Source organism: Lissotriton vulgaris, chromosome 11 (genome assembly GCF_964263255.1).
Source record: "Lissotriton vulgaris chromosome 11, aLisVul1.2, whole genome shotgun sequence".
In the NCBI taxonomy this organism is placed as follows: domain Eukaryota; kingdom Metazoa; phylum Chordata; class Amphibia; order Caudata; family Salamandridae; genus Lissotriton; species Lissotriton vulgaris.
The window spans coordinates 1,112,049,683-1,112,073,966 of NC_141699.1; the positions used below are offsets into that span (position 1 = coordinate 1,112,049,683).

At 40.2% G+C, this 24,284-nt stretch overlaps 1 protein-coding gene across 1 annotated transcript in view; it reads right to left on the reverse strand.

The window, feature by feature from the left end:
- LOC147684265 (putative cation-transporting ATPase 13A4) overlaps positions 1–24,284 on the reverse strand; it is a 164,376-nt gene that overhangs the window by 98,482 nt on the left and 41,610 nt on the right. Inside the window, exons 11-14 of the mRNA XM_086942618.1 lie at positions 22,793–22,854; positions 19,904–20,054; positions 2,271–2,357; positions 486–642 (exon numbers count right to left, since the gene is read on the reverse strand). Of these exons, the coding sequence (XP_086798744.1) occupies positions 486–642; positions 2,271–2,357; positions 19,904–20,054; positions 22,793–22,854 (457 nt within the window). The remainder of the gene's footprint in view (positions 1–485; positions 643–2,270; positions 2,358–19,903; positions 20,055–22,792; positions 22,855–24,284) is intronic.

A 24,284-nucleotide genomic window follows, 5' to 3' on the forward strand; every position in this document is an offset into this window, starting at 1 on the left:
AGTCCTCCGTCACTCAGCAAAGGAGTGCCGAGGAAAGTTCCAAAGAATTAGGCTCATATCCTCCACTTTCATCAAATATTGCTTTAAATGAGAGGAGATGCAGCAGAAACCTTAGAGGTGCACGACACTCGCTTGATAAGAGTGTAAAACACTTAAAAAAAGATACAAGAAATGTAAACTTGCAGGCAATGAGCTAGTCATTTGTGAATCCTTTGTTAGGAGAGCCAAGCACAAGTGAGGGGATATAAACGTCTGAAGCAAGAGAACCAAGCAGCTGTGTATAACATGGGCACAATACCAGAAACAAAATGGCGTTGAAGGAATCAACATGGCGTTAGCTACTACGTGATTTCAAAGCAACTTTCATGCAACTCTTCCAAGGTCCCTGTGCAAAGCATCACAGTCCATCCTCAACAAGTGTCTATGCAAAGTTCTCTATTCTAAGGGAGTTCACACAAGATCACCATTAATAGATACCTTCTCACCTGTTTCTGGTCTACAAAAAGTGGCGACGATCTCTGGAGCCCCCTTCATGTAAACAGAGCATTCGTCCTCACCGATGGCCCGGGTGACCACTGTCATCCTCTGGAGCGCAGAGGAGAATGGATACTGGAAAATCACAGTGATGCCCTGTGGCGATTGCTAGAAGGAAACAAGAAGCATGTTGTAGACTTGTCCTTCTCACTGTCGGTAAGATGAGGGGACTTTCATCTGAGAACTCATAGATTTAAGAGGCAGTCACAGATGGAGCCCCTCAAATTCAGCCTGTGTCCCTGCCTCTTGGGTCACCCAGATTACCATTTCCCACACCTGTTTTCCATTTGCCCGTGTCATGGCTTCTGGAGTCCACCTATCCTTCAGAGCCCTTGTAGGAAACCCCTGGATGAATTTATCACACATTCTGAACGTCCGCAAGCTATTTCTGCTCCTTTCTCTCAATGAGAATCCCTACCTCACCTGTCATGGTGGACCCCACTGTCACCTCTCACTGTGAACTCAGCCCTTATCCTTCACTGTGAACCCCCCCTACCTCAACACTCAATGGGAAACCATCCCTCATCACTCACTGAGAACTCTACTGTTATCTCTCTTTGTAAACCCCTCCTTCACATCTCACTGTGAACCCCACTGTTGACTTGCTGCTCCGCCAGTGTGAATGTAGTGTAGAATGTTGGTACGTGAGGATGCTGTGGAATGTTGGTACGTGAGGATGCTGTGTGGAATGTTGGTACGAGAGGATGCGGTGTGGAATGTTGGTACAAGAGGATGCTGTGTGGAATGTTGGTATGTGAGGATGCTGTGTGGAATGGTGGTACGTGAGGATGCTGTGTGGAATGTTGGTACATGAGGATGCTGTGTGGAATGTTGGTATGTGAGGATGTTGTGTGGAATGTTGGTACGTGGGGAGCCAGTTGGAGAATGGGCTGAGCAGCAGGAAGGCTGCTCCTGGTGGGGCTCTTGATGATAACACCCTTCCTCGCTTCTCCCGAACCGCAGCCCATGCAGGGGCAGTGTGGCCAAGGGGGGAGTTTTCAACGGACGATGACAAGAGAAAATTAATTATTTAATTTACCCTCGTCATCGTCTGTCAAAATCCCCCTCCCAGCCGGCCCACCACTCTTACCTGCATGGGCCGCAGCTGCTTCTCCCCTTCCTAATCCCCCACTGTGAACTCTTCCTTCACCTCTCACTGTGAACCCTGTCTCACCTCTACCTGTGAGCCCCTCCCTCACTTCTCCCCTCCCTCATCCCTCACTTCTCCCCTCCCTCATCCCTCACTGTGAACCCCTTCCTCACCTCTCACCTTGAACCACCCACACCTCCCACTGTGAGCCTTTCCTCATCTCTCACTGTGAACTCACTCAGCCATCATCCCTCACTTCTCACTGAGAACTCCACCTTTACCCCTCAGTATGAAGTTACCCCTCCCTCACCCCTCATGGTGAACCCCTCCTCACCTCTCACTGTGAACCCTCTCCTTGGTGCAATATGTTATTTTATGTATGATTAAGTATTTATTCCAAAGCACCAGCAGTCAGTTGCAGCAGTCATGCCAGACCTAAAAGTAGTGTGAACATCTTGCGGCATTACCCGCCTGCTCATCACTCACTGAGTGGAGGGATAGAGACTATCTGAGCAGGGCACTCACTGCCACTGAACACTGGAAGCTTGTAGAAGAGGCAAGAAGTGAGTGACAGCTCGCAAGTACACATATGAATGGTGCAGTGATTCGTCACAACCAGCAGGTGGTGTTGTAGTTAGCCACTTACAACATGCGCAGCGGGTCCAGGCTTCACTGTCATGTGCTGTGGGGGCGAACCACCCCCACCGCTGTCTGCTCCCCCATCTTCAAGCACCTGTGTGGAATTTTTTTTACAATATGATTAGTGTTAATAATTGTACAAAATATTAATAGCATGTGAACGACCAGTTGGAGGAGACTCTAAGAGCTGAAGAGACATCATATGAGAAATAATCGCCCATAAAACCCTGGATATTTCAGCAGTGGCCACAGCTAGTGATGGAGGTTCGCACAGAGTAACGTCACTAAAGAATAGAGTGAGTGACTGCAAAAAAGAAACCACAACACATCAATACAACCTATAGCACAACAGCAAAACGCAGGACAAAACCACAGCAATTCAGCACAAAAGACCACAGCAACACCCATACAGTAAACAACACCACAAAAACATTATGCACCAACACAAAAAAATACACCGCAATAACACAATAGCACACTTTTGCAACTGCGCAACAATGTGCAGCAAGAAAGCAGAATACAAAATAACAGAAAACAAAATGGAGCACAATTTTTGGTGAGTCTTTAAGGGCAAAGCATAATTGTAGCACTCAACCGAGAAGAGGATAGATTGGGCAGGAGATTTAAAGCCAGGCGAGCACACTCCTGGCTAAGAAGAAGAACAACGTACCCTATCAAGTCAGGCTATATACGAATTACAACGAATCATGAGGCTTCCTAGACACTGGCATCTAGTGAGATGAGATCTCATAATAGGTAGATTGGTCACACGACAACTATTGGTAATATATTGGAAATCAAACTCGATAGAAGACATCTCGGTGCAGACAGAATAAGGATGGATGGCTAAAGGAACAACATGGCTTCTTTCATTGTGAAAGTACAAAGCATGCAAAGGCACCACAAACAGAAATATTACAAACCGCCCACAAGGAGACTTGCTACTCTAAAGACATTTATAACATGTATCAGGGACCACTGTGTGTCTGTTTTTGAATGTCTGTGCAGCCTGCAATATGTGGAAAGCATGATTCTTCCAACAACAAAGAGGATACTTAAGCATGTTAGGGCGATCAAGAATTGTGATCAGAATTACTCTGTAGCCAGACGCTGGCAAGCAAAACATGATCAGAACTGTGACACCCTTTCCATTTTTGTAATTGACAGGATCCATATTATTCTGGGAGATCGAGAAACAAAAGAATTTGAGGATTTTGGAGTCTGAATACATCATCTTCCTGAACATCAAGTTCCCGGGAGGGCTGAATGTGGATGAGGAAGTTCATGTACATATTGGATAATCTGATGAGACGTTTATGTTATCTTTTCATCAACACTTTAAAATTTTGTTTGATTTTTAATGAATATGTTCTTAGCAAACTTAGGAACAAAAAATTGTAAGTGATAAGTCCACATAAATGAATCGGTATCTGTTTTTAGATGAACTTTCCTGAGTTACTTTTTGAAATTGTGATGAATTGATTATGAGATATGACTTTAATGCTTAATTCATTCCAGAATGTTTTGCACTTTTCTCACTATTTAACAGCATGCGCGCTAGCGCAATTCTGCTCCTGTGCTGAGTTTTTTAAAACCGCACTTTACGTGACGAGCTGGGCTCGTCATCAGCGTGCGAGGAGGCTACGCCATGACGAGCCCAGCTCGTCATCAGCGTGGAAGGGGTTAAAGAGGTTGGTTTAAATCATATTATTTAACTTTATTGGTGTCACCTCTCTTTTGTTACGGGTAGGCAGGTTCAATGAAAATGGAGACTATTCAAAATTATTTCAAAGTGATTATTGGGATCATGGGAAACCAGCAATGGATGTATAAGGACTTAGTGATGCAGCAAATCATGCAGCGCAGCAAGTCACCTTGCTGACTGCCTAATAGGGAAAGGGCAGGAATGCAGTTTATTTTACATAATACGGTGCATTCATGTCTGTTTCCTGAGCTGGTGCACAATATGCTGCCTAGCACAAATGCAGGCATATTTGCACCATGGTGCAATGCTGCCTGCACTGTAAAGGACTCCTTCCTGCACAAAACAATCCTTGGAGGCATTGCCCGCGTTCTATGTGTGCTGCAGAATGCAGCACACATAGAAAGAGGAATTTTCATGGAGAAATAAAGATATTTCTCCTAGTTATGGCCACCTGGGGAGGTGCAGCATTTTGACGCATTCCCAGATTCACAAGTAATAGTAAATCTGGGAATGCACCAAAATCCATGGGTAGATGGTGGGAACACTCAAGCTCCACCGAAGGAAGGCCTCCCTGGGGCTGAGTACCGCAATGTAGCGATCTGCACTGCGTTACTCTACATTTATCAAGCCACGCTAGATGGCCTTGCATGGCTTGATAAATTGAACTTAAGAGTTGTGTCACTCTTGCGCCCCCCATTGCATCGGGCAAGGGGGACAACTCCTTCATAAATATGCCTTACACTTTGGGTGAGGAGATTTAAAAAAAAACATTATGTTTTAAATTTAAATTGTAAGTAAATAATTTTAAATATATGCAAAAAACCTTTTAATTAAATGTTGTTATATTAATATATTTTATTTGATGTAAATGAATACATATATTATTGGTATTAAAAACATTAAAAAAATGTATTAAACAATTCAAAAACTGTTTTTAGAAATAAAATAGAATATTTTGAAAATATTCATTTTAAAATTACAATTTCTATTTTATTATTTTTTAATTTAACATTACATAAAATACATACAGATTTAAAAATTTAATTTTAATGACTAATATCTTTTTTTAAATGATAATATATTAAAATATTTTTTAACTGTATGATTGTACATTTTGTAGTATACATTTATTCTTAGTTTATTCTACAATCTTTATGAATGGTAGTAAAATGTTTCAACAATATAATAATTTTTAGCAGACACTAAAGTAATTTTACATATTTAAATCTTATAAATATTTGTATTTTAGTGTGTTTTTAGATAACGTTTTAGTTAATTTTAATTAAAATAAATATGTGTGATCATGGAGTACTGATTGTGTATGTAAAATGTTTAATTTGTATTACCTTGTGTAAAATATATTAATTTGAAGTAGATATTTTAAATTCCATCTCATTAGCATTCAACCATGTCTTGAAATAGCCTTAGATTGGGCGTGGAAATAGTGCATTTCACCCCTTTAGTTTCTTATGCCTTCCCCAAATTGGTTACGATTGGATTGGGAACAGTAAATTTCAGTCCTTTAGTATCAACCACCTTCCCTGTGTATGGCTAGATTGGAGTGGGATTAGTAAATGTCAACCCTAAAGAGTCTAACATTTTTATGTTGGAGTGTGATTTTATAATTTTATAATTGTATTTAAAAAGCATTTATTTTACTTTTAATTGTCTGTAGTATAAATGCAGTGTGTTATTTTAATATTACTGTTGGTGATTAGCAATATAAAAAAAATAGTTTTATGTTTATAATCGATAATAAAGCCATATAGCCCACTGTAGAGGGCAGGCTATACCAGCCACTAAAGGCCTGCTCCAGCATTCAGCTAGGGTCTTTAATAAGAAAGCGGGCCTTTAACGGCATGTATAGCCCACTACTGAGGGCTATAAGGCTATTAGGACATTACACCCCTAGATGGAAGAATGTTCTAATTAATAAAACAAAGGCCTCACAGAATCTGAGTGGGTTGAAATCCCCCCGGGCTCCACGAGGCCTTCGTTCACAGCAACAGCTGTTAAAGGAAAGCTTTGGAATGTTGATACCCTGGGCTTCCATCCATTAGAAGTCGGGAGGTACTCCATTGTCTTAAAGTGACCACTCAACAAAAACAATTATATAAAGTTAAGTAAATAACACATTTCTTCATAATTGTTTATTCATAAAAAGAACATGAAAATTATGTGTATACATTTGTTTGTTGTACATATTCAACTTTTATTTTCCATTGTTTAACAAATGTTTTATATTTTGTAACTTTTTTCATATAAAGATTTATAGCATAATTTTCACATGTTTTATTAGCATGGAATAAATAATTGTATATGTGTTAATACTATTATTTAATGTATACTTTACAACTTTTCCATATTTGTTATAACACTGTTATAAAATAATTCGATATATTTTACATGTTTAGTCATTTTTAACATTTTAAAAAAGTGTTCTCAACATTTTTACAATATTTTCCGTTCATTTCTATGGGGAGATTGTCTATATTTTCATTTGATTTGGCGACCATTTATTTTTACACCTACTTTCTATTTCGCAATCTATTTTTAGTATTTTGAGTATTTTCCTAGAAACAGGTCATGTTAAGGAGCTGCTGTTCTTCAGAGCAGGTATGCTCTTTTTTGAGGATTTCTTTAAGGGTTTTGGGGGTAAGAGGGATAAAGGAGGGAGGCTTAAAAGTTAGTTATTGTGCTGTTCGTATTTTTTGTATATTTGGATGGATGGTTTACTGTTAGTGTTTTTTACTAGTTTGCAGGTTTGCATTTTTGTACAATATTTTAATAATCTATCACTATGTAATGTGGCTCGTGTTGTGGCTCGTGATTGTTTGCTTGTGCATGCGCCTTGTTTAACTTTGTATTTTGTTCCAAGTTCTGTCATTACTGACAAGGCACAGCACAGCAACAGTTAAGGGCTGGAATCGGATTGAAAGGAACTGCGGTCCTGTACTGCACTCATTGTGAAACTGTGTGATGTTAGTTATATTTTGATGATTAACTGTTATGTATGTATTTTTGAGAATGTAATTTATGTTGTGGGTGTTTTTATTCATGTACTTTACAGGTCTTTGCATGCTAAAGTGTCTTACGGGCATTTGGAGTTTACGTTTCTCTTTTTAATGAAATCAGTTTTGGTTTAAAATAAACCAATAGTTTTCACTTTGACTTCTTGCTTTGGGGTTTACTGGAGGGTTTCTTTTTTTTTAAAGACTTTTTTGGGTTTTATATGGATCCTAGATACTTTGGATTGGTTCAAGGGATTTCCATTGGATTTGTGGGGGATTTTTGGAGATGATATACTTCATTTGTGGTGGATTACAAATGTTTACTACGTGAATACAGAGAAAGATCTGCAGCTACAGAACAGTACATTTTCTTTCCATCTTTTCTTTTTCTGTGGGATATCTGATATTATATTGTTTATGTCAAAATGATGTGATTGTTATGAGGAATTATTTTACTAATGGGTTGAAATTATTTCATGTGATGGATTGAGTTTGTTTTCAATTATCTTGGTTGGTAAGGGTTACATTAAATATATATATATATATATATATATATATATATATATATATATATATATATATATATATATATATATATATATATATATATATATATATATTATATATCTATAACTTTATTATTTAACTAGCAGCCCGTCCTGGCGTTGTCCAGGTATGAATTGCTGCCGGCCAGTAGTATATCGTTTTGTAGGATTTCGTTTTGATAGCATTTCTTATCTGTGACAGGCCTGTGAAACGCTCCGATTCACAGTGCACTGCTGATGCACTTAAGAGTGCGTGTTCAGTAGTGTGTGAACTCGAGTTTCCCTAATTTATTTTCCACGCAATATTATATAGCGTGAACTCGACAATATGGCATGAGCACAATTTACATTACAGAAGAACACATTCATTTGTGGTAGGCACGGGGAGACAAAGCGATTTGCTTTGGATCACAGGATGTTGAGCTGATGCCGAGATTCGAACGTAGCTCCCCAGCTCTAAAGTTCGCAATTCTAGAACTTGTGGAGGGGGGTGTGTCTAAAAGTGTATGTCGGTGCTGGCCATCAATGAGAGAGACCTGTGCATTTTTCAAATAGGTGGTGAAAAAATATGAGTATGTTGCTGGAGATGTGGGCCGCCGTGGAACCAATGTACTTACCGGGGGAGGGTAAACACCCATTATTCCGCAACTTTCTTTGCGCATACCATCACTCCGCATACTTCATTACGAAAGTACCATGACTCCGCAATGTCATTATAACACATGGCATTACATTTTATATGCTTTACCAGGCATCCATTTACAACAAAATTCGTTGTAAATGCATGAATGGTAAAAGCAATGTTTTTTTTAATGTTTGGATAAGGTAAGTATATGTATAGGGGTATATGTTTTGGGGTACTGGGGTATATGTTTTGGGGTGTTTGGGTATTTTAAGGGTTCAGGGCTAGGTTTGGGTTTTGGGGTACAGGGGTATTTTTAGGGTTCAGGGCTAGGTTTGGGTTTTGGGGTACAGGGGAATTTTAGGGTTCAGGAGTAGGTTTGGGTTTTGGGGTTTAGGGTTATTTTTATGGTTCAGGGCTAGGTTTGGGTTTTGGGGTACAGGGGTATTTTTAGGGTTCAGGGCTAGGTTTGGGTTTTGGGGTACAGGGGTATTTTTAGGGTTCAGGGGTAGGTTTTGGTTTTGAGGTACATGGGTATTTATAGGGTTCAGGGCTAGGTTTGGGTTTTGGGTACAGGGGTATTTTTAGGGTTTAGATATAGGTTTGGGTTTTGAGGTACAGGGTATATTTATAGGGTTAAGATGGGTTAGTGTTTAAGGGTGTTGGGGTATTTTAAGGAGTAAGGGTGGGTTATGCTTATGGGGTGCAGGGGTATTTAAAGGGAGCTGGGTGGACACCCGGAGCTGGAATGTACAGAGCCTGGGAAGAAAAAACAATGAAATATTGGGCACAACGCTGTCTTTTTTTCCCGTAATCCCGCACCCCGCACACGCCCACGCCCCCAGCACTCGCCCACAGCACATGATAAGAGACATGGCATGAAGGGCGGAACGTACCACATGCCCCCAGCGTTTGTCACGCCCCCAGCACACGCCCACAGCACAACGCAGACACGCCCACAAGGGACTACTTTGCTGGCACGGTTCTTTTACCTTTTAAATGTATATGGTGGGCGTCTGCATAGCCTATGTCCTTCTGCTGCAACTGCCCTTTCCAACGCTGTATTGGGTGTTGTGATTGGTGTTGTGGTTCCTGAGATTACCCGCCTCAAAGGTTTGGGCTCTCTCTTTATTATATTAGTATAGATAACATTGTAATTGTAAATAATTATTTGATCTAATAAAGTATATTTATCATTTTTAAAACAATTGTTATGTTGGTTTTTAGTTTGTCCTAGTTTTTGAGGACTTTGGTACTTTACTATTTATTTTATAATATGTTTTTGGCTATGATTTCTAAGTAGTCTATTCATTTGTTATTCATGAAGAGTTTGACTTTAAATTGTAGCATCTGGTACATTCTTGTGATTTGTTTGCTATGCTTATGGGCAAATTGGCTAACAAATTGCTCCATTCATAGTTTTTTGTAGCTTTGCTCTTTTTACAATGCTTCTATAAATGTATAGGGGGTAGGAGTCATCAGTTTAATGTTTTATATGATTTAGGAGGTCGTAGTAAGTGCTTTGTTTAGTTGGTAGGAGGGCATTTATAAAAGGGATATTTGTGTTTTGATATTCACCATGTATGCTGCATTTCTGAGTGAATGGTTTGGGACACACTTTGAAGGTCCAATACATCCTTTAGGTTTAACATTGGTTAAGATTTACTATGTTATCTGCTGAAGAGAATATTAGGATTAGTTTGTCAATATTTAGTTTGTCATGTATAAGGAAAAGTTCCTCATTTTATGCTATTGTAAAGTTTTCAGGTATGTGTATGTGTTGGTATCTAAGGGAAGGTGGAGTAACACTGGTGGCTTTTTTAGTTTGTGCAATTAAACACTTTAAAGTGGGCATAGGTGGTAGTTGCCCTGTTATATGTTCAGGGCAAAGGTAGGACTTCTGTAAGGATTTTGCTTATAAGTTCCTGGGGAGCTAGTGCTTGCCTCTCTTATATCCTGCACTATTTGTCTTACTTCTACTTCTGTCACATTTGAGGAGTGGTTCTACTTTTTTACACAAATTACAACATCATCTTTTGTAGTTGCCCTCCCATAGCATGTATTAGAATAATTTTAAGTACATTTACAGTTTATATTTCCTGATGATGCTCGTTCTTGGCTATAGGAGCAGCCCGTGTGATTTAGTAACTTACCTTTCCTATCTGTAAAGGGATAAATTTGGCAGTCTCTGTCAGGTTTCAAATACTTTATTTAGAGAATCAAGTCCATTAAAGTACCAAGTGCTATAAACAGAGATTAAAAAGGATAATCATTACATAATCATTGTATCTGAAAGCAGTGAATAGTATTTATATAGATTATATTTTTACTTTTGCACGTTTGTTATTAACATAAAAAAACACAACTGCTTATAATTAGTATATTTGCAAATATATTCTGCTTAGATGTTTCAATTTATATGTTAATTGGTTGGTAGTTTGTAGAGGTTATTAGGTTTATTTTGGCTTGATTTTCGGGTAATTTTCTATTTTTATTAGCATTTGTGTACTTTTTTTTATGTTTTTGCTGGTTTGTTATAATTATTATTTTCAGGCAGTTTATCAGTTTAGAATTTGTAATTCTTTTCTTTTCATCATTAAGACCACAGATATTCCATGAGCATACTCTTAATTTACCCATCTTCATACCTCAAGTGATTTCCTAACAGTAGACCGAGAAATACAGCTTTCCCTCCATCATTACCACCTACAATCTCCGCAGCACAACAAAATTTACTTAACTCAGTACAACATTTCCTTATGTTGAAACAGCATGTTCTGTCCTTACTTGCCCCACCACCATTCCACCCCCATAACCCCATCTATGCCCACCCTCATCCCACCCTCACCCACCCTGAATCCCACCCTCACCCACCCTGAATCCCACCCAAAAAAGGCAAAGGGACTGAAAAGTCCCTCTAAGACTTCATGCTTCTCTATCCATTACTTAGAGTCTAAGTGATGGATAGAGAAGCATGTTGCGTCCCGCTATTCGCCTCTCACCCCCCAATGAAAATATGCAATGACTACAGGGTGAAAACCTGGATATATTTAGCAAAAATAAATAAGATTAGCACAATCTACACCAGAATATCTACAAAAGTGTTACATTACTTTGATATCTAGCTAAATAGAAGCCAACAATTATTTTGCTACAGTCTCAGAGATGAGATAGTGTGTTTTCCTCTTGTGAATTATCTTAAGCTTAGAGGGGTTAAGAAGAAATGCCTGTGCGCCTTTGGCCAGAAAGAGTGGTAAAAGTTGGCGAAATTGCCATCGCTGTTGAACTGTGGCATAACAATAATCGGGCGGACAAAGAAAAGAGGAACAGCATCCCATTTAATTCAGAGTATGAGGATATACATACTCTGCATTCAGGAAACTCATTTAATGTGGAATGACAGATGCTGGCTCAATGATTTAGGTATGCAAATAGTCAGGTGCACTCGGCAAGGGACTACTACAAGGGGAGTAGCAATTTTGATGAAAGGTGGGCAAGGGAGCTTTAAACGGGTTAAAACTGATTTATATGGCAGATGGTTGATAAGCGAATTGTCTGTTGAGGGGAACTAGTGGACTTTCTGTTCAATATACAGCCCTAATCTGGATGATCCAGACATGTAAAATTACCTTAGCATTGAGCTAGCTGGCTGGCCCACTTCATTGATATTATGTGGGGACTTTAATATCCATCTTGAGGAACATTTTGATATAACTAGTGATGGGCTATATCTAGAGAAAAAAAAGAAGACCTATAAAGCTATAAAAGGTTTAGCGAGGGAATTTGGGTTATTGGACGTTGGATTTGTTAAACGCACTGCTGTTCCAGGCTATACTTTTTTTTCAACTCCCCAGCAGAAATTCGTTCGTTTGGATTATTTTTTTGTTACTTTCAGGTTGCTTAAGGACATTCGGTATGAGATATTCCCTAAAATAATATCTGATCATAACCCTATCCTGGTAGAGATAAATCTAGAACGAAATGTTAAGCCTAAAGGGACCTCATGGACATTTGAGCGTAAATTACTGGCAGATCCGTTATATCGAGTATATGGGGAAATGGATAACTGAATTTATGGAATTTAACCGGGGATCTACTTCAATACAAATAATTTGGGATGCTTTTAAAGCAGGGGTACGTGGAGAGACCTCATCTTATTCACTAAAAAATCAAAGAGAATCACATGATGTATTAACAGCGAACTTTAGGAAATTACAGGAATGGGAAGCTAAGCTGATAACAGCTATCAGGCTGGCTCAAGATACGGAACAAATAACAGCAAATCTGGCTATTTCTAAATCAATTCAGAAAAGGGGGTGGTGATGGACAGAGTTTCTGAATAAAGCAGAATACTCTTACCCAGTCAACAGATCAGGGCTTGATCCATCACCGTTTTTTAGCTCACTGAACCATCTCAGCTCAGAACCTGGCTATATGCAAATTAGTCTGTCCCTGGCCCAGTGCATCATTTGAACAGGGCAGACCAAACTACCAAGCCAATTCTTTTACTGGAAAGGAAACAAGCTTCCGGGGACCGGTTTCTGGCATTACAGCCATCTTCAGCCTGGCTTGCTTGAATCCTGATGGTGCAGTTAGCAAGGGACTCATGTCTGAGTATACCCTTCCACGCTTATGGTGGGCAAAACGATTCAGAAAAGGGGGTGGTGATGGACAGAGTTTCTGAGCTGGGATGGTGCAGTGAGCTAAAAAACGGTGATGGATCAAGCCCTGATCTGTTGACTGGGTACGAGTATTCTGCTTAATTCAGAAACTCTGTCCATCATCACCCCCTTTTCTGAAACATTTTGTCCACCACAAGCGTGGAAGGGTATGCTCAGATGTGAGTCCCTTGCTCACTGCACCATCAGGATTCAAGCAAGCCGGGCCGAAGATGGCTGTAATGCCAGAAACCGGTCCCCGGAAGCTTATTTCCTTTCCAGTAAAAGAATTGGCTTGGTAGTTTGGTCTGCCCTGTTCCCATGATGCACTGGGCCAGGGACAGACTAATTTGCATGTAGCCAGGTTCTGAGCTGGGATGGTGCAGTGAGCTAAAAAATGGTGATGGATCAAGCCCTGATCTGTTGACTGGGTACGAGTATTCTGCTTAATTCAGAAACTCTGTCCATCACCATCCCCTTTTCTGAATCGTTTTGTCCACCACAAGCGTGGAAGGGTATGCTCAGATGTGAGTCCCTTGCTCACTGCACCATCAGGATTCAAGCAAGCCGGGCCGAAGACGGCTGTAATGACAGAAACCGGTCCCCGGAAGCTTGTTTCCTTTCCAGTAAAAGAATTGGCTTGGTAGTTGGGTCTGCCCTGTTCCCATGATTCACTGGGCCAGGGACCGACTAATTTGCATGTAGCCAGGTTCTGAGCTGGGATGGTGCAGTGAGCTAAAAAACAGTGATGGATCAAGCCCTGATCTGTTGACTGGGTACGAGTATTCTGCTTAATTCAGAAACTCTGTCCATCACCACCCCCTTTTTTGAATCGTTTTGTCCACCAAAAGCGTGGAAGGGTATGCTCAGATGTGAGTCCCTTGCTCACTGCACCATCAGGATTCAAGCAAGCCGGGCCGAAGACGGCTGTAATGCCAGAAACCGGTCCCCGGAAGCTTGTTTCCTTTCCAATAAAAGAATTGGCTTGGTAGTTTGGTCTGCCCTGTTCCCATGATGCACTTGGCCAGGGACAGACTAATTTGCATGTAGCCAGGTTCTGAGCTGGGATGGTGCAGTGAGCTAAAAAACGGTGATGGATCAAGCCCTGATCTGTTGACTGGGTGCGAGTATTATGCTTAAATCAGAAACTCTGTCCATCAACACCCCCTTTTCTGAATCATTTCTGAATCAAGGCTTTATGAGATCTTTGCTAAGAAATTAGCAGAACAGATAGCAGTTTTTTGTACACAAGTGTGTGAGGTAGGCGAGAATGCCGGCCATATCTTAGCTAAAAAGATCCAGCAAAAACAAGCTACCAATTTTATTGATAGTGTTCAGGACGAGGTAGGACAAATTCATGAAAAACCAGATGAGGTTCTAGAAGTGTTTCGACAATATTATAGTAAACTGTACAATGATGAAGTAAAATCCTATTCATCAGATTGAATCTTGAATTTTTGTGGCAGAGGAAATATTTCTAAAATAACTTTAGAACAGGTGGCCGCTTTAGATAAAGACATCACATGGGAAGAATTAGAAACCGCTATCCTTTCTCTTGCTGTTGGAAAGGCCGTCGGGCCAGATGGTATCCCGTTGGAATTTTTCAGAATTTTTTCGTCATCTGTTAAAAAAAGATTTGCTCTTAACTTTTCAAGAAGCACAGAGAGGTAATGCACCGGAGTCTTGGCGACATTCAATAATTTTTGCTTTTCTGAAGAAAGATAAGTCGCCTCTTCTCCCGGCATCATAAATGTAAAAAATGTAATGTAGTTTCTTATATAGCGCACGTATCACCACAAAGGGTATCTCGGCGCTTGCTTTGGGAACCTGTTCTGGTTTTTCCCTGTGGGATAGCCCAGCTGGGCACCCCCAAGGTGAAAGCCAGGCATCCCGCCGCGGGGCCGTAGTGGAGATTGAGCAAGCTATTGCCCAGAGTTGCAGAGCGTGAACGCCTGATTCAAGTAGGCACCGAAGCGAGAATTATCAGGTCCGTGGACATTTGGGCTCCAAACCCTGCCGCGTCTGGAATTGAACCCTGGTCCCGGGCCGACCTCTGCTTCTGGGTCTGCCTCCTCTAACCGGTGAGCCACACTTCTCCACCTATATCTTTAATTAGCGTGGACAGTAAGATATATTCAAAGATTTTAGCTTCCCGTATCTCAGGCGTAATTTCATCTACTGTTTCATGTGTTCAACATGGATTTATTCCTAATCGGGATACCACGGACCATATTCGTAGTGTAATTGCTCTGATGGATTGGGCCTAGGCGAGTAAGACGGCACTTGCTATTACCCTGTTGGATGCCGAAAAGGCATTCGACAGGGTAGCCTGGCCGTATTTGTGGGATTTGCTTTATTTGAAGGGTTTTGGCCCACAGATGATTTCAGCATTAAAAACTCTTTATGTCTCCCCAATGTCTTCTGTTAAAATAGCAGGCCAGAAATCTGCTTCTTTGGCTATTTTGCGTGGAACTCGGCAGGGATGCCCGTGCTCCCCGTTATTGTTTGCTCTTTATATTGATATTTTTTTAAACAAGCTAAATCAAGCAGAGGATATCAAGCCAGTGCAAGTTTCTTGCATGAATTATAGAGCTCTCGCATATGCGGATGATATTGTTGTGGTAACAACAGACATTCAAAGGGCAATGCCTATAATTGAGGATTTAGCAACTCAATTTGGATCCTTTTCAGGATATAAGTTGAACATCTCCAAAACCCAAATATTATATGTTGGACAGGATCCTCCGGCTCAAATTCAAACTGTGTCGGAAGCTACATATTTAGGTATTAAAATTACATCTCCAGTGTTTATTATCCCGGAACTAAATTTAAATACGGTTCTAAAAAAGGCAAACTCATCGTTGGAGAGAATAGATCATTTTCATTTATCTTTATTTGGTCGGGCTAATGTCTTAAAAAGGTTAATACTTCCTAAGTTTTTATATATGTTCCGTGCTATTCCTCTTGAATTTCCTTTTAGTTGTTTTAAACAACTGGAAAGGATGTCAGCAAGATTTTTATGGGGCTATAGATGTCAGAGAAGAGCTTATAAAAAAATGATATTACCGAAGGACAGGGGAGGTTGGGGCATACCGCATTTTCTGTATTATTATTTGGCATCTGTTATACAGTTTATTAGCCCGCTGGTAATTGGGGAAAAGGCACAGATTCCACTGAGTCACTCACCGTCAATTTATGAATTTGCTTTAGGAGAAAAGTGTCGTGGATGTTTGATCAAAGTTATAGAGCCTAGTTACTTTAAAAAAACTAAATTTAAGACTGTGAAAGCAGCTTATATGGTATGGAGAATAATAAAAAGACAATTTGGAATTTTAAAAATGTCAGTTTATACACCTCTTGCAGCACCAGGTGCCCTTCCCCCAATTTTTCAGGATCCTGTTATGAATAGATGGCGTACTAAGGGAATTCACTATGTGGGCAATTTGTGGCATAATGATCATCTTCTTTCTTTTGCTGAACTACAAGATAAATATAATTTATTAGGATCTGATTTTTTCAAGTATCTGCAGATTCATAGTTTTTTTAATTCTTTAGTAGAACACATGCGATCTCATTTGCGCAGAATTCCCCTTATTGATAGTATGTTTAGCAAAAAATCCATAGGACATTATTACACATTAATTATTTCATCATGTTCAGATGATTGAGAGACTTATCAAAATAAATGGGCAACAAAGTTGGCTGGGGATGTTATATTTATAGAGGAATCCATTATGTTAGTAAATAGAATTTTAATAACTGGCAGAGCACGCTCACAGCATTATATGGCTTTATTTGACCTTTATTATACGCTCTCTAAGATTTCGAAATGGGGGACAACTTTGGGCACCTCATGTAGCAAATGTGGGGAATATGCAGCTGATGCATTACATATGTTTTTTTTATGTCCACAGTTAGCTAAATTGTTTTCTTCAGTTCAGAAATTCTTGGCAATATTGTTCATATCGACAGTTACGTTAACAGGGGAATTGGTCTTGATAGGGGTAACAGCAGATACTTTATCAGAAGAGAGGAAAAGTGTATTATTTATCTGTATGGCATTAATACTGGCTTGTATCATGCAAGATTGGATTAATCCAGTTCCCCCATCGTTTGAGACATGGCGGGCTCGCTTGTTAGCTACATATAATATGGAAATCGCTATATACAGGACGAAGGTCCAGAAAAAAAGAGCTATAGGTATGAAGATCTGGGCACCGGTTATGGATTGGATGCAAGGGGAAACGGCTTAAGTATTGGATCCTCTCCTCTTTATTATGATATTTTTTTTGTTGATGTTTTGCATTACAAACGTGAACTCATGAAATGATGTTATATGATGTTACTTTTTGGTATATGAAAATGTGTGTTCTATCTGTCATGATTTTGTTGTTCTGTTCTTCTTGCACAAAACGGGGAGAAAAAAATTCAATAAAGATATTTAAAAAAAATAGAATTTGTAATTCTTTTTTTATTAAGTCTATGTAAAAAGTTAGAAGTTGGAGTGCGTTAATATTTATTTGCTATTTTACATTGTTAAACTTTATATTAGTTACATTTTAGTTGAAATGCAAGTTTTACTTGCTTTGTTAGAATGTAAGTTATACTTACTAAGTTAGGGAGTAGCCGAGATATACATATTTTCTTTAATGGTCTGGTGAGAACATCAGGCCGATTTCCTTGTCCTGCAGCATTTGTCGTTTTTGAAGTATTTAGTTGTTTAATTTTGTGTGCAATTAAATTGTTAATTTAATTGGTCAAAGTTGTTTATAGTTTTTATTGCTTTGTTTCCTTTTTATTAATTGAGTTTATTTATGGTAAATGCTAATTTAAGTTTTATATTTGATGTATGATACATAGTTTGATATTTTTGAATTTAAATGTATTTATATACATTAATTAATATTTAGGTTGGTGTTTAAATGTTTGTAGTTAATGTAAATTTTTGGGGGGGTTGTATTCTTAATATTTTAGATATATAATTTTTGAGTGAATGGTAAATATTTTGTTGATGGAATATATTTTTATTTAATTTATATATGTGCATAACAAGTTTTTGATTTATTCGAAGTAATTGTTTTATATAAAACGTGTTTTTTACCCATTTATTAATAATTATTTTATTATGTTGACCCTAATACGGTAGTCAATACTGTTTGAATTGAGATTTGTGATGAATTATATGCTTATTAAAGTCAACAATATTTTGATTAATATATGTAAAAACCAATGTTTATTTACAACAACATTTGTGTTTTTTATTGATAAGTATAGGAAGTCGATACTTTCGTAATGAATATTTAATTTACGATATTTTGTGCATCTATATTATATGCATAGATATTATATCAGTGATCTCATGTGGACTTCCGCCTAAAAAGAAGTGCACTTTAGTGCCAGGGATGGTGGGAAAACACTTTCCTTTGCTAAGGGTTTTTCATTCCATTCTTTTCTTTGTTTCTTGTTTTAGTCAACCATGTACATTTAAACAATGTCTTCAGGCTACAGTAATGCAAAGCCAATAGCACATTTTCTTTGTGCCTAAAAGGTTTTTATACCTGTTAGAAGTACATGTACCTGCTAAGTGAAGCATGCATTTTGCTCTACTAAACAATATCTGAAATTATTATTTTTCTTTATTTACATTTATATCACAAAAATGTGGCCAGTACTTTTATGTAGCAACATGTTTTATTTTTTTTTCTTCTGTTTCTTTGTGTGGCGTATGAATAAAAATAAATTATCACACCACTGTACTCTGGCCAGACATTTTAGCTTTGCCAATGCGTGTCTTCCTGTTTGGAACCTCCAGTGACTGACAGGAAAATCTTTCTAGTGCGAAACAGGAAAAACATTATTGGCCCTACACACTTAGAGAAAACTCCTGAGGGTCCATTAGGATGACGGGCGGACTTTGTCCGCCTGTCATCCTAGCGTGGATTGGGACCGCCTGCCATTAGGGCGGGGGTCCCGTGGGTGGCATTAGGCGGCCGCATCCTGCATTCATAACATTGTGGCGGGCGGTGCACTCTGCACCGCCCGCCACAATGCTATGGATGCTTGCATGCATTTGCATACGCAATGCGGCAGGCACCGCACGGTGCCTACCGCATTTCATATGCAAATGCGGGGGGGTACCACAGGTACCGCCCCGTGTGCACCCCCCACGCCTCCTTCACTTTGGGAGCCCGCAGGGGGTCCCCAAAGTGAAGACCGCATGCCTTTCCGTGGCAGCAATGCCGCCACGGAAAGGCATCTGTTTCCCCCCATCGTAATATGGCTGGCGGTGTCAGTTAGACACCGCCACCATATTATTCCTTTTCCGCCCCGGCCGTAAGGCGACCAGGGCGTTAAAGTGGCGGACGGTCTTTCCGTCTGCCGCGGTCCCCCCGCCATACTAATATGGCAGGGGGGAATTCGGGAAACGGTGTCGGGCGGATTGCCTCCACCAGGCCGGCGGTGGCTACCGCCAGCCTGGTGGAGGCAATCAGCCTGACATCGTAATGGGCCACTTAGTGTATCAGAGACATTTTTTTTGTTTCTCAAAAACAAGTTACCTCTTTAGGAATTTGTTTTTGAAAAACAACATATTTTTGCTTGCAGGCACACTGAAAATGGCATTCATACAGATCAGCAACGGTATTTTCAGAGAAGCTGCTGTGGTGGTGGCTCCTCTGAATGTAGAGAGGTCACTGCATGTCTGGCCGAGAGCTCTAACTAAGGTGGGCTGCAGATTACCAGTGCAGGGCAGTACACACCTCTTCTGCCCCATTAGAGCAGAGTACAGCCAGCCAATGTCTTATTAAACCACCTGGTCATGGATGAAGAATTCAAATTACATTCTAGCTCCATTCCTGAGCCTGGCACGCTGATTGGCAATACTTAGTAATCTAAATACTACAATGAGCTGCAATATGAACATTGCTGGAGGCCTTTGGCCACCGGGAGACATGAATTGATAAACAGGTTTTAGAGTGATGTAATCATGTGAAAGACTGTTGAACGTTCAATGACATATGTGTCCCCTGCCATAGATAAATAAAAATGAAACCCTATCCACTCAGACCATATCAATTTCACATTACAAGCTAGAACTCACCCAGCCAGTGGATTCAAACATCTTCAGGTCCAGAGGGTCCCCCTGCAGTCGGCCATCTAGGAAGATCAGGGAGTGACAGCTCACCATGGACCCAAAGAGAGGTCCCCAAGGTAGGGAGGCCCCAGGTGCGAATCGGAACATCTTCTGAAAACTGGATAATTCCCAGCGATTAAAATGTCATATGTTGAAAAACAATATCACTTACTTAACAAAGAACTGTCCCTTATATCTGCCCAGAAATACCATATTTCAGCAATTCCAAATTTAATTGGTACTTTTTTTTATAAGAGCCGATAAATGTGATCTGGCAACTTGTAACTGGCGCCTAATGTACTTCAGCTCCTCTTAGAGCTAAAAGGATGTAGTTAGTGGAAAGTGCAGCAGGCACAATTCTGAAGAGTTCACACAGATTTTTGATCTGCGCTGTTGAGCCTTGTTTAATAGACGATGGGTAGTTGTCACAGTTAATTTCAGAATGCTTAGGTTTTGTTAATGAAATATTACAATTTCAGAACAAATTTTATGTCAAGACCGGAGAGTCCGATTATTCTTTAATTTCTTGCTATTTAATTCTAACAGGAGCCAGCACTCCCTAACAGAAAACAATATATTGAGCAGTAGTAGTGAACAAAGATCGCCAACCTCTGGAAATAAACTACCAATTAAGGTGTAGCGTGAAGAAACCAAGACAGGAGAAGCAGTGTTAGAGCAGCCCCTGCAAGAAGGCATTCATTTTTCTCAATGTGAGTTCATCACGTCTATGAATGAAAGAGTTATTGTGAAGAACAAGCAGATCAAAAATAAAAACATAATAACAATCCACTCTTTATATTCATCATTATCTCCAGTAGGGGGAGAAGAGGTTACTCGTGGTGAATTGACAGCCTATGCAGATGTTTAGGTGCTGTGTTCAAAGATAACAGAAACAAACAGGAGGTTCTGTCCGCATAAAAATAACTTTCATTTTTGTTTGTCTAGAGGAAGAAGTGACTATGGTCACACAAAAACTATAAAAAAACCCAATACCAAACCTATAACATCATCATGATTATCACCTCTTGTGGTAGCAAAGAAAGCAAATGGCAAAGTGAGATTATGAGACTGATTTAGAGTTTGGCTTTGGATTTTGCATTTCGGCCACCATGCTGCAGGAACATTTGCCAGCCACCAGGCTCCAGGAACATTTTCCATATGTAGACGTGTTTCTATTGTTTGGGCTTTTCAAAAAGCCTGCATGCTTTATTTTAGCACAAATGACTGATTTCGCTGGCAATAGTCAATTCCATATTTAGAATTTTCATCAACAGCAATTGCTAGAATTTAAATCACTATATGCAAGCACTGCAAATGCATCTCTAATTATCAGGCACATTGCCAGTTTCCACTCGCCCTCCACAATGATTGCCTTTGATTCTATACAAGGGAGGGATGGTTGTCTTGGGCTTTCTCTTCCATTTCTGTCATGTTTCCATGATGGCATTTTTTAGAAACAAATCTGCCAATATTAAGGTATTGTTGCAGCAAATTCCCACTGCCTTTCTTGGTGGTTATACGACACATTCCCAGAAGAAATAGAGATTTGTCTTTTGACTTATGAAGGTGGAATGACCAGAGATTGTTTTAAGCCTAATAAGCTTTAATCTTTTGTTTGTCAGGAGTAGTGTAAATCTTCCAACTTCTGGATGAACCTTCCCTCCTATACGTTGTAACCTATTTGTTTTTGGAAGTCTTTAAATGAAAACATACATGTAGGCTAATTTCCTTTGCCCCTACAGAAGAAATAATAGTTTATAAAAGGCCCCAAACAGATTTACAGTATTATTTCGGTTTGCTGTTTGGTGCCTTTTGGCTGAAAGTGCCTAACACAGGTCCCTGCAGTGCTGGGGGGCACACCCTTTATGGTTCCCCCCATTCAGCCCATTGTCTGTTAATATCTGTGAGAAGTGGGAGTGTCCAGCGTCTCTCACCAAGTTCTGTCGGGGTGACCCAGCATGTTGCGTTACACTATTGTTTGCCTAATCTCAGTGACAGGGGTGATCTGGCTACGAATGCACTGTAAGCTTGAAGGACCTTCTGGGACGGTCAGCTCTGGGACTGATACATCCCTTTACAGGAGTTTGTGAAAGTGCTTGAATTCCAGCTTTAAACTTTTCTGAGTAAAGTATGTACCAAAAATGAGGCACGCTGTAGATGAAGCCAAATTTAAGCTTAATCAAATCAACAATTATTTGTAAACTATTTTGATTATGGGATAAGAGAAAAATTGATTGAGCCAAAGGCCTATGTCATTGATAAGAGGAAAAGATTTTCCATGCGGCTGTCATTTACCTCACACCATCTGAGACATCTGTGGCATAAGGGAAAGGGTGTTGAAGGAGGCAGCATCTGTGTAGTGTTAGCAGGTACTTTACTCACAGCAATAGGGTGATGAACTTGCAACACTTCATGGAAAGACCAATTTTTAGTACCTTACAGGAGGTTATCAAAAGATAAACTACAAGAAAAGGACCAATGTGTCATCTAATGCCCGCGTTCTCAAAATATGACTGCACCAGACCCAATATATGAAGACCTTCTTGGGAACCCTGTTGCTGTGGGAAGTCTCTGCCACAACGAGCCAAATAGTTCCTTGCGCCCATTGCTTCCGAAATCCCCCATCCCAGCTAGTCTTGCCTCCTCCTGAGCCACACTGCACGCGCCTGAAGTAGAATGGCTGATAGCCCCAATCTCTGCCTCTCTTACTGCCTCCTGCAACTCACTGCCATACTGTACTGTGAACTGGAGCCATGTCACGTGACACATGTTTATGAGGACAGGAGCAAGTCCTTTCAGGTCACAGTATTCAGAACTATGTTTACAATCCAGCACAGAGTCAATAAAGGTGTGTACCTGTCTCCACCTGCAGGAACTATCCCCAGAAGATCCAGCCCATCTTCTGTCAGAGTGCCAGTCTAAACACAAAGAAATGCAGAGTTCAGGTTAGTGAAATGACCACAAAAAAGCAGAGTTCAGGTTAGTGATCTGCAGACAGCTTCCACCAAAGTGAGACTGAGGCAGTTGCAGAATGCACATTAGCTCCACATAGATAGCATCATTTCGAATAAATGAGGAGGATTCTGACAAGTAAACACTTTCAGATGGGTGAAGTGTGATGCAAACATACTTAACCTCCTACTCTCTGGCTCTAGATGAATTGAAGGTTGAAGAACAAATGCCTTCTGTCCCCACGGTGGCACAAATTCTACAATCTCTCCCCAAACACGTTCATGCGGGAGGCAGAAGGGGGTCCGCCTAAAGGTGTTTGTATTTTGCTGTCAAGAGCAGAGAGGACAGAGTCCAAGAAGTGAGGAGAGAGATCTTGGAGGTGCGGACAGAGCCCCAGAGGGAGGGCAGTGCCCTCATTTGAGGGGGGCTCCCCCAGCGAGGTACCCCTTCAGGAGCAGACTGAATATTGGACATGGGACACAGGAAAGAACTGCAGGCCTCTCAGAAGTTACCTGCAAAGAGTGTGAGAAGTAAAGAGAAAGGGGGATTGGGATATCTGGAACAGGTGGGAGGAGATGGAATGGACTGGAGAGCAAGCCAGGATGCAAGCACATCAGCCCACTGAGCTACCGCATTGGAGTGGAGCTTCTGTGCCCTGCAGTCTCTCACAGATCTTCCTGGGAGGTGTCAATGCTCCCAAGCTGTATTGCTGAATTGTCAAGCAGTGTGCAAGAACATTTTCCAAGGTGAAGGACCACACTTGTGTTTCCAATATTTTAACACAAGTCCCAAGATGTCTCCTTTAACATAAATGTGACAAAGGGGGCTAGACTCTGGCCTCTGCATGATGCAGCTTTTCAATATGGGTCAGTGAAAAACAACCCAACAACAGCGTCCAACAATAGAGCTGATACCCAATGTACCATGAAGATAGTGTTAAGCAGGGATGTGTTTGCACAATATAGATTGTTTCAACTATACATGTCTAGTTCATCTGTTTCAGTATCCCTGGGATGCATTTAAATACTCAAGTAGGGTAAGAAACACATCCTAGCATGTTTTATGCTGTAGAGACAGTACTGTGACACCACAAGCACATAGCGCTTAGAAAGCGTGCTTCTAAATGGAATGGGACCAGAGTCTGCGAACTTAAATATATACCATATGTAGGCTTATAACTTTGGCGCTGTTTGACAAATCTTCACAGAACTTTCCAGAAAGTGCTCTTTTTGCTTAGTTTCTTCATGGTATGTTTCAGGGTGATCCATCAAGCAGGGGCCAAGAAAAATCCCCATGCATATTCCATAGATATGTTTTAAAAGGTCTACAGCACAAATGGCTGAACAGAATTACACCAAATTTGGCTGGCACCTAGATCTTGGCCAGAAAGCATACC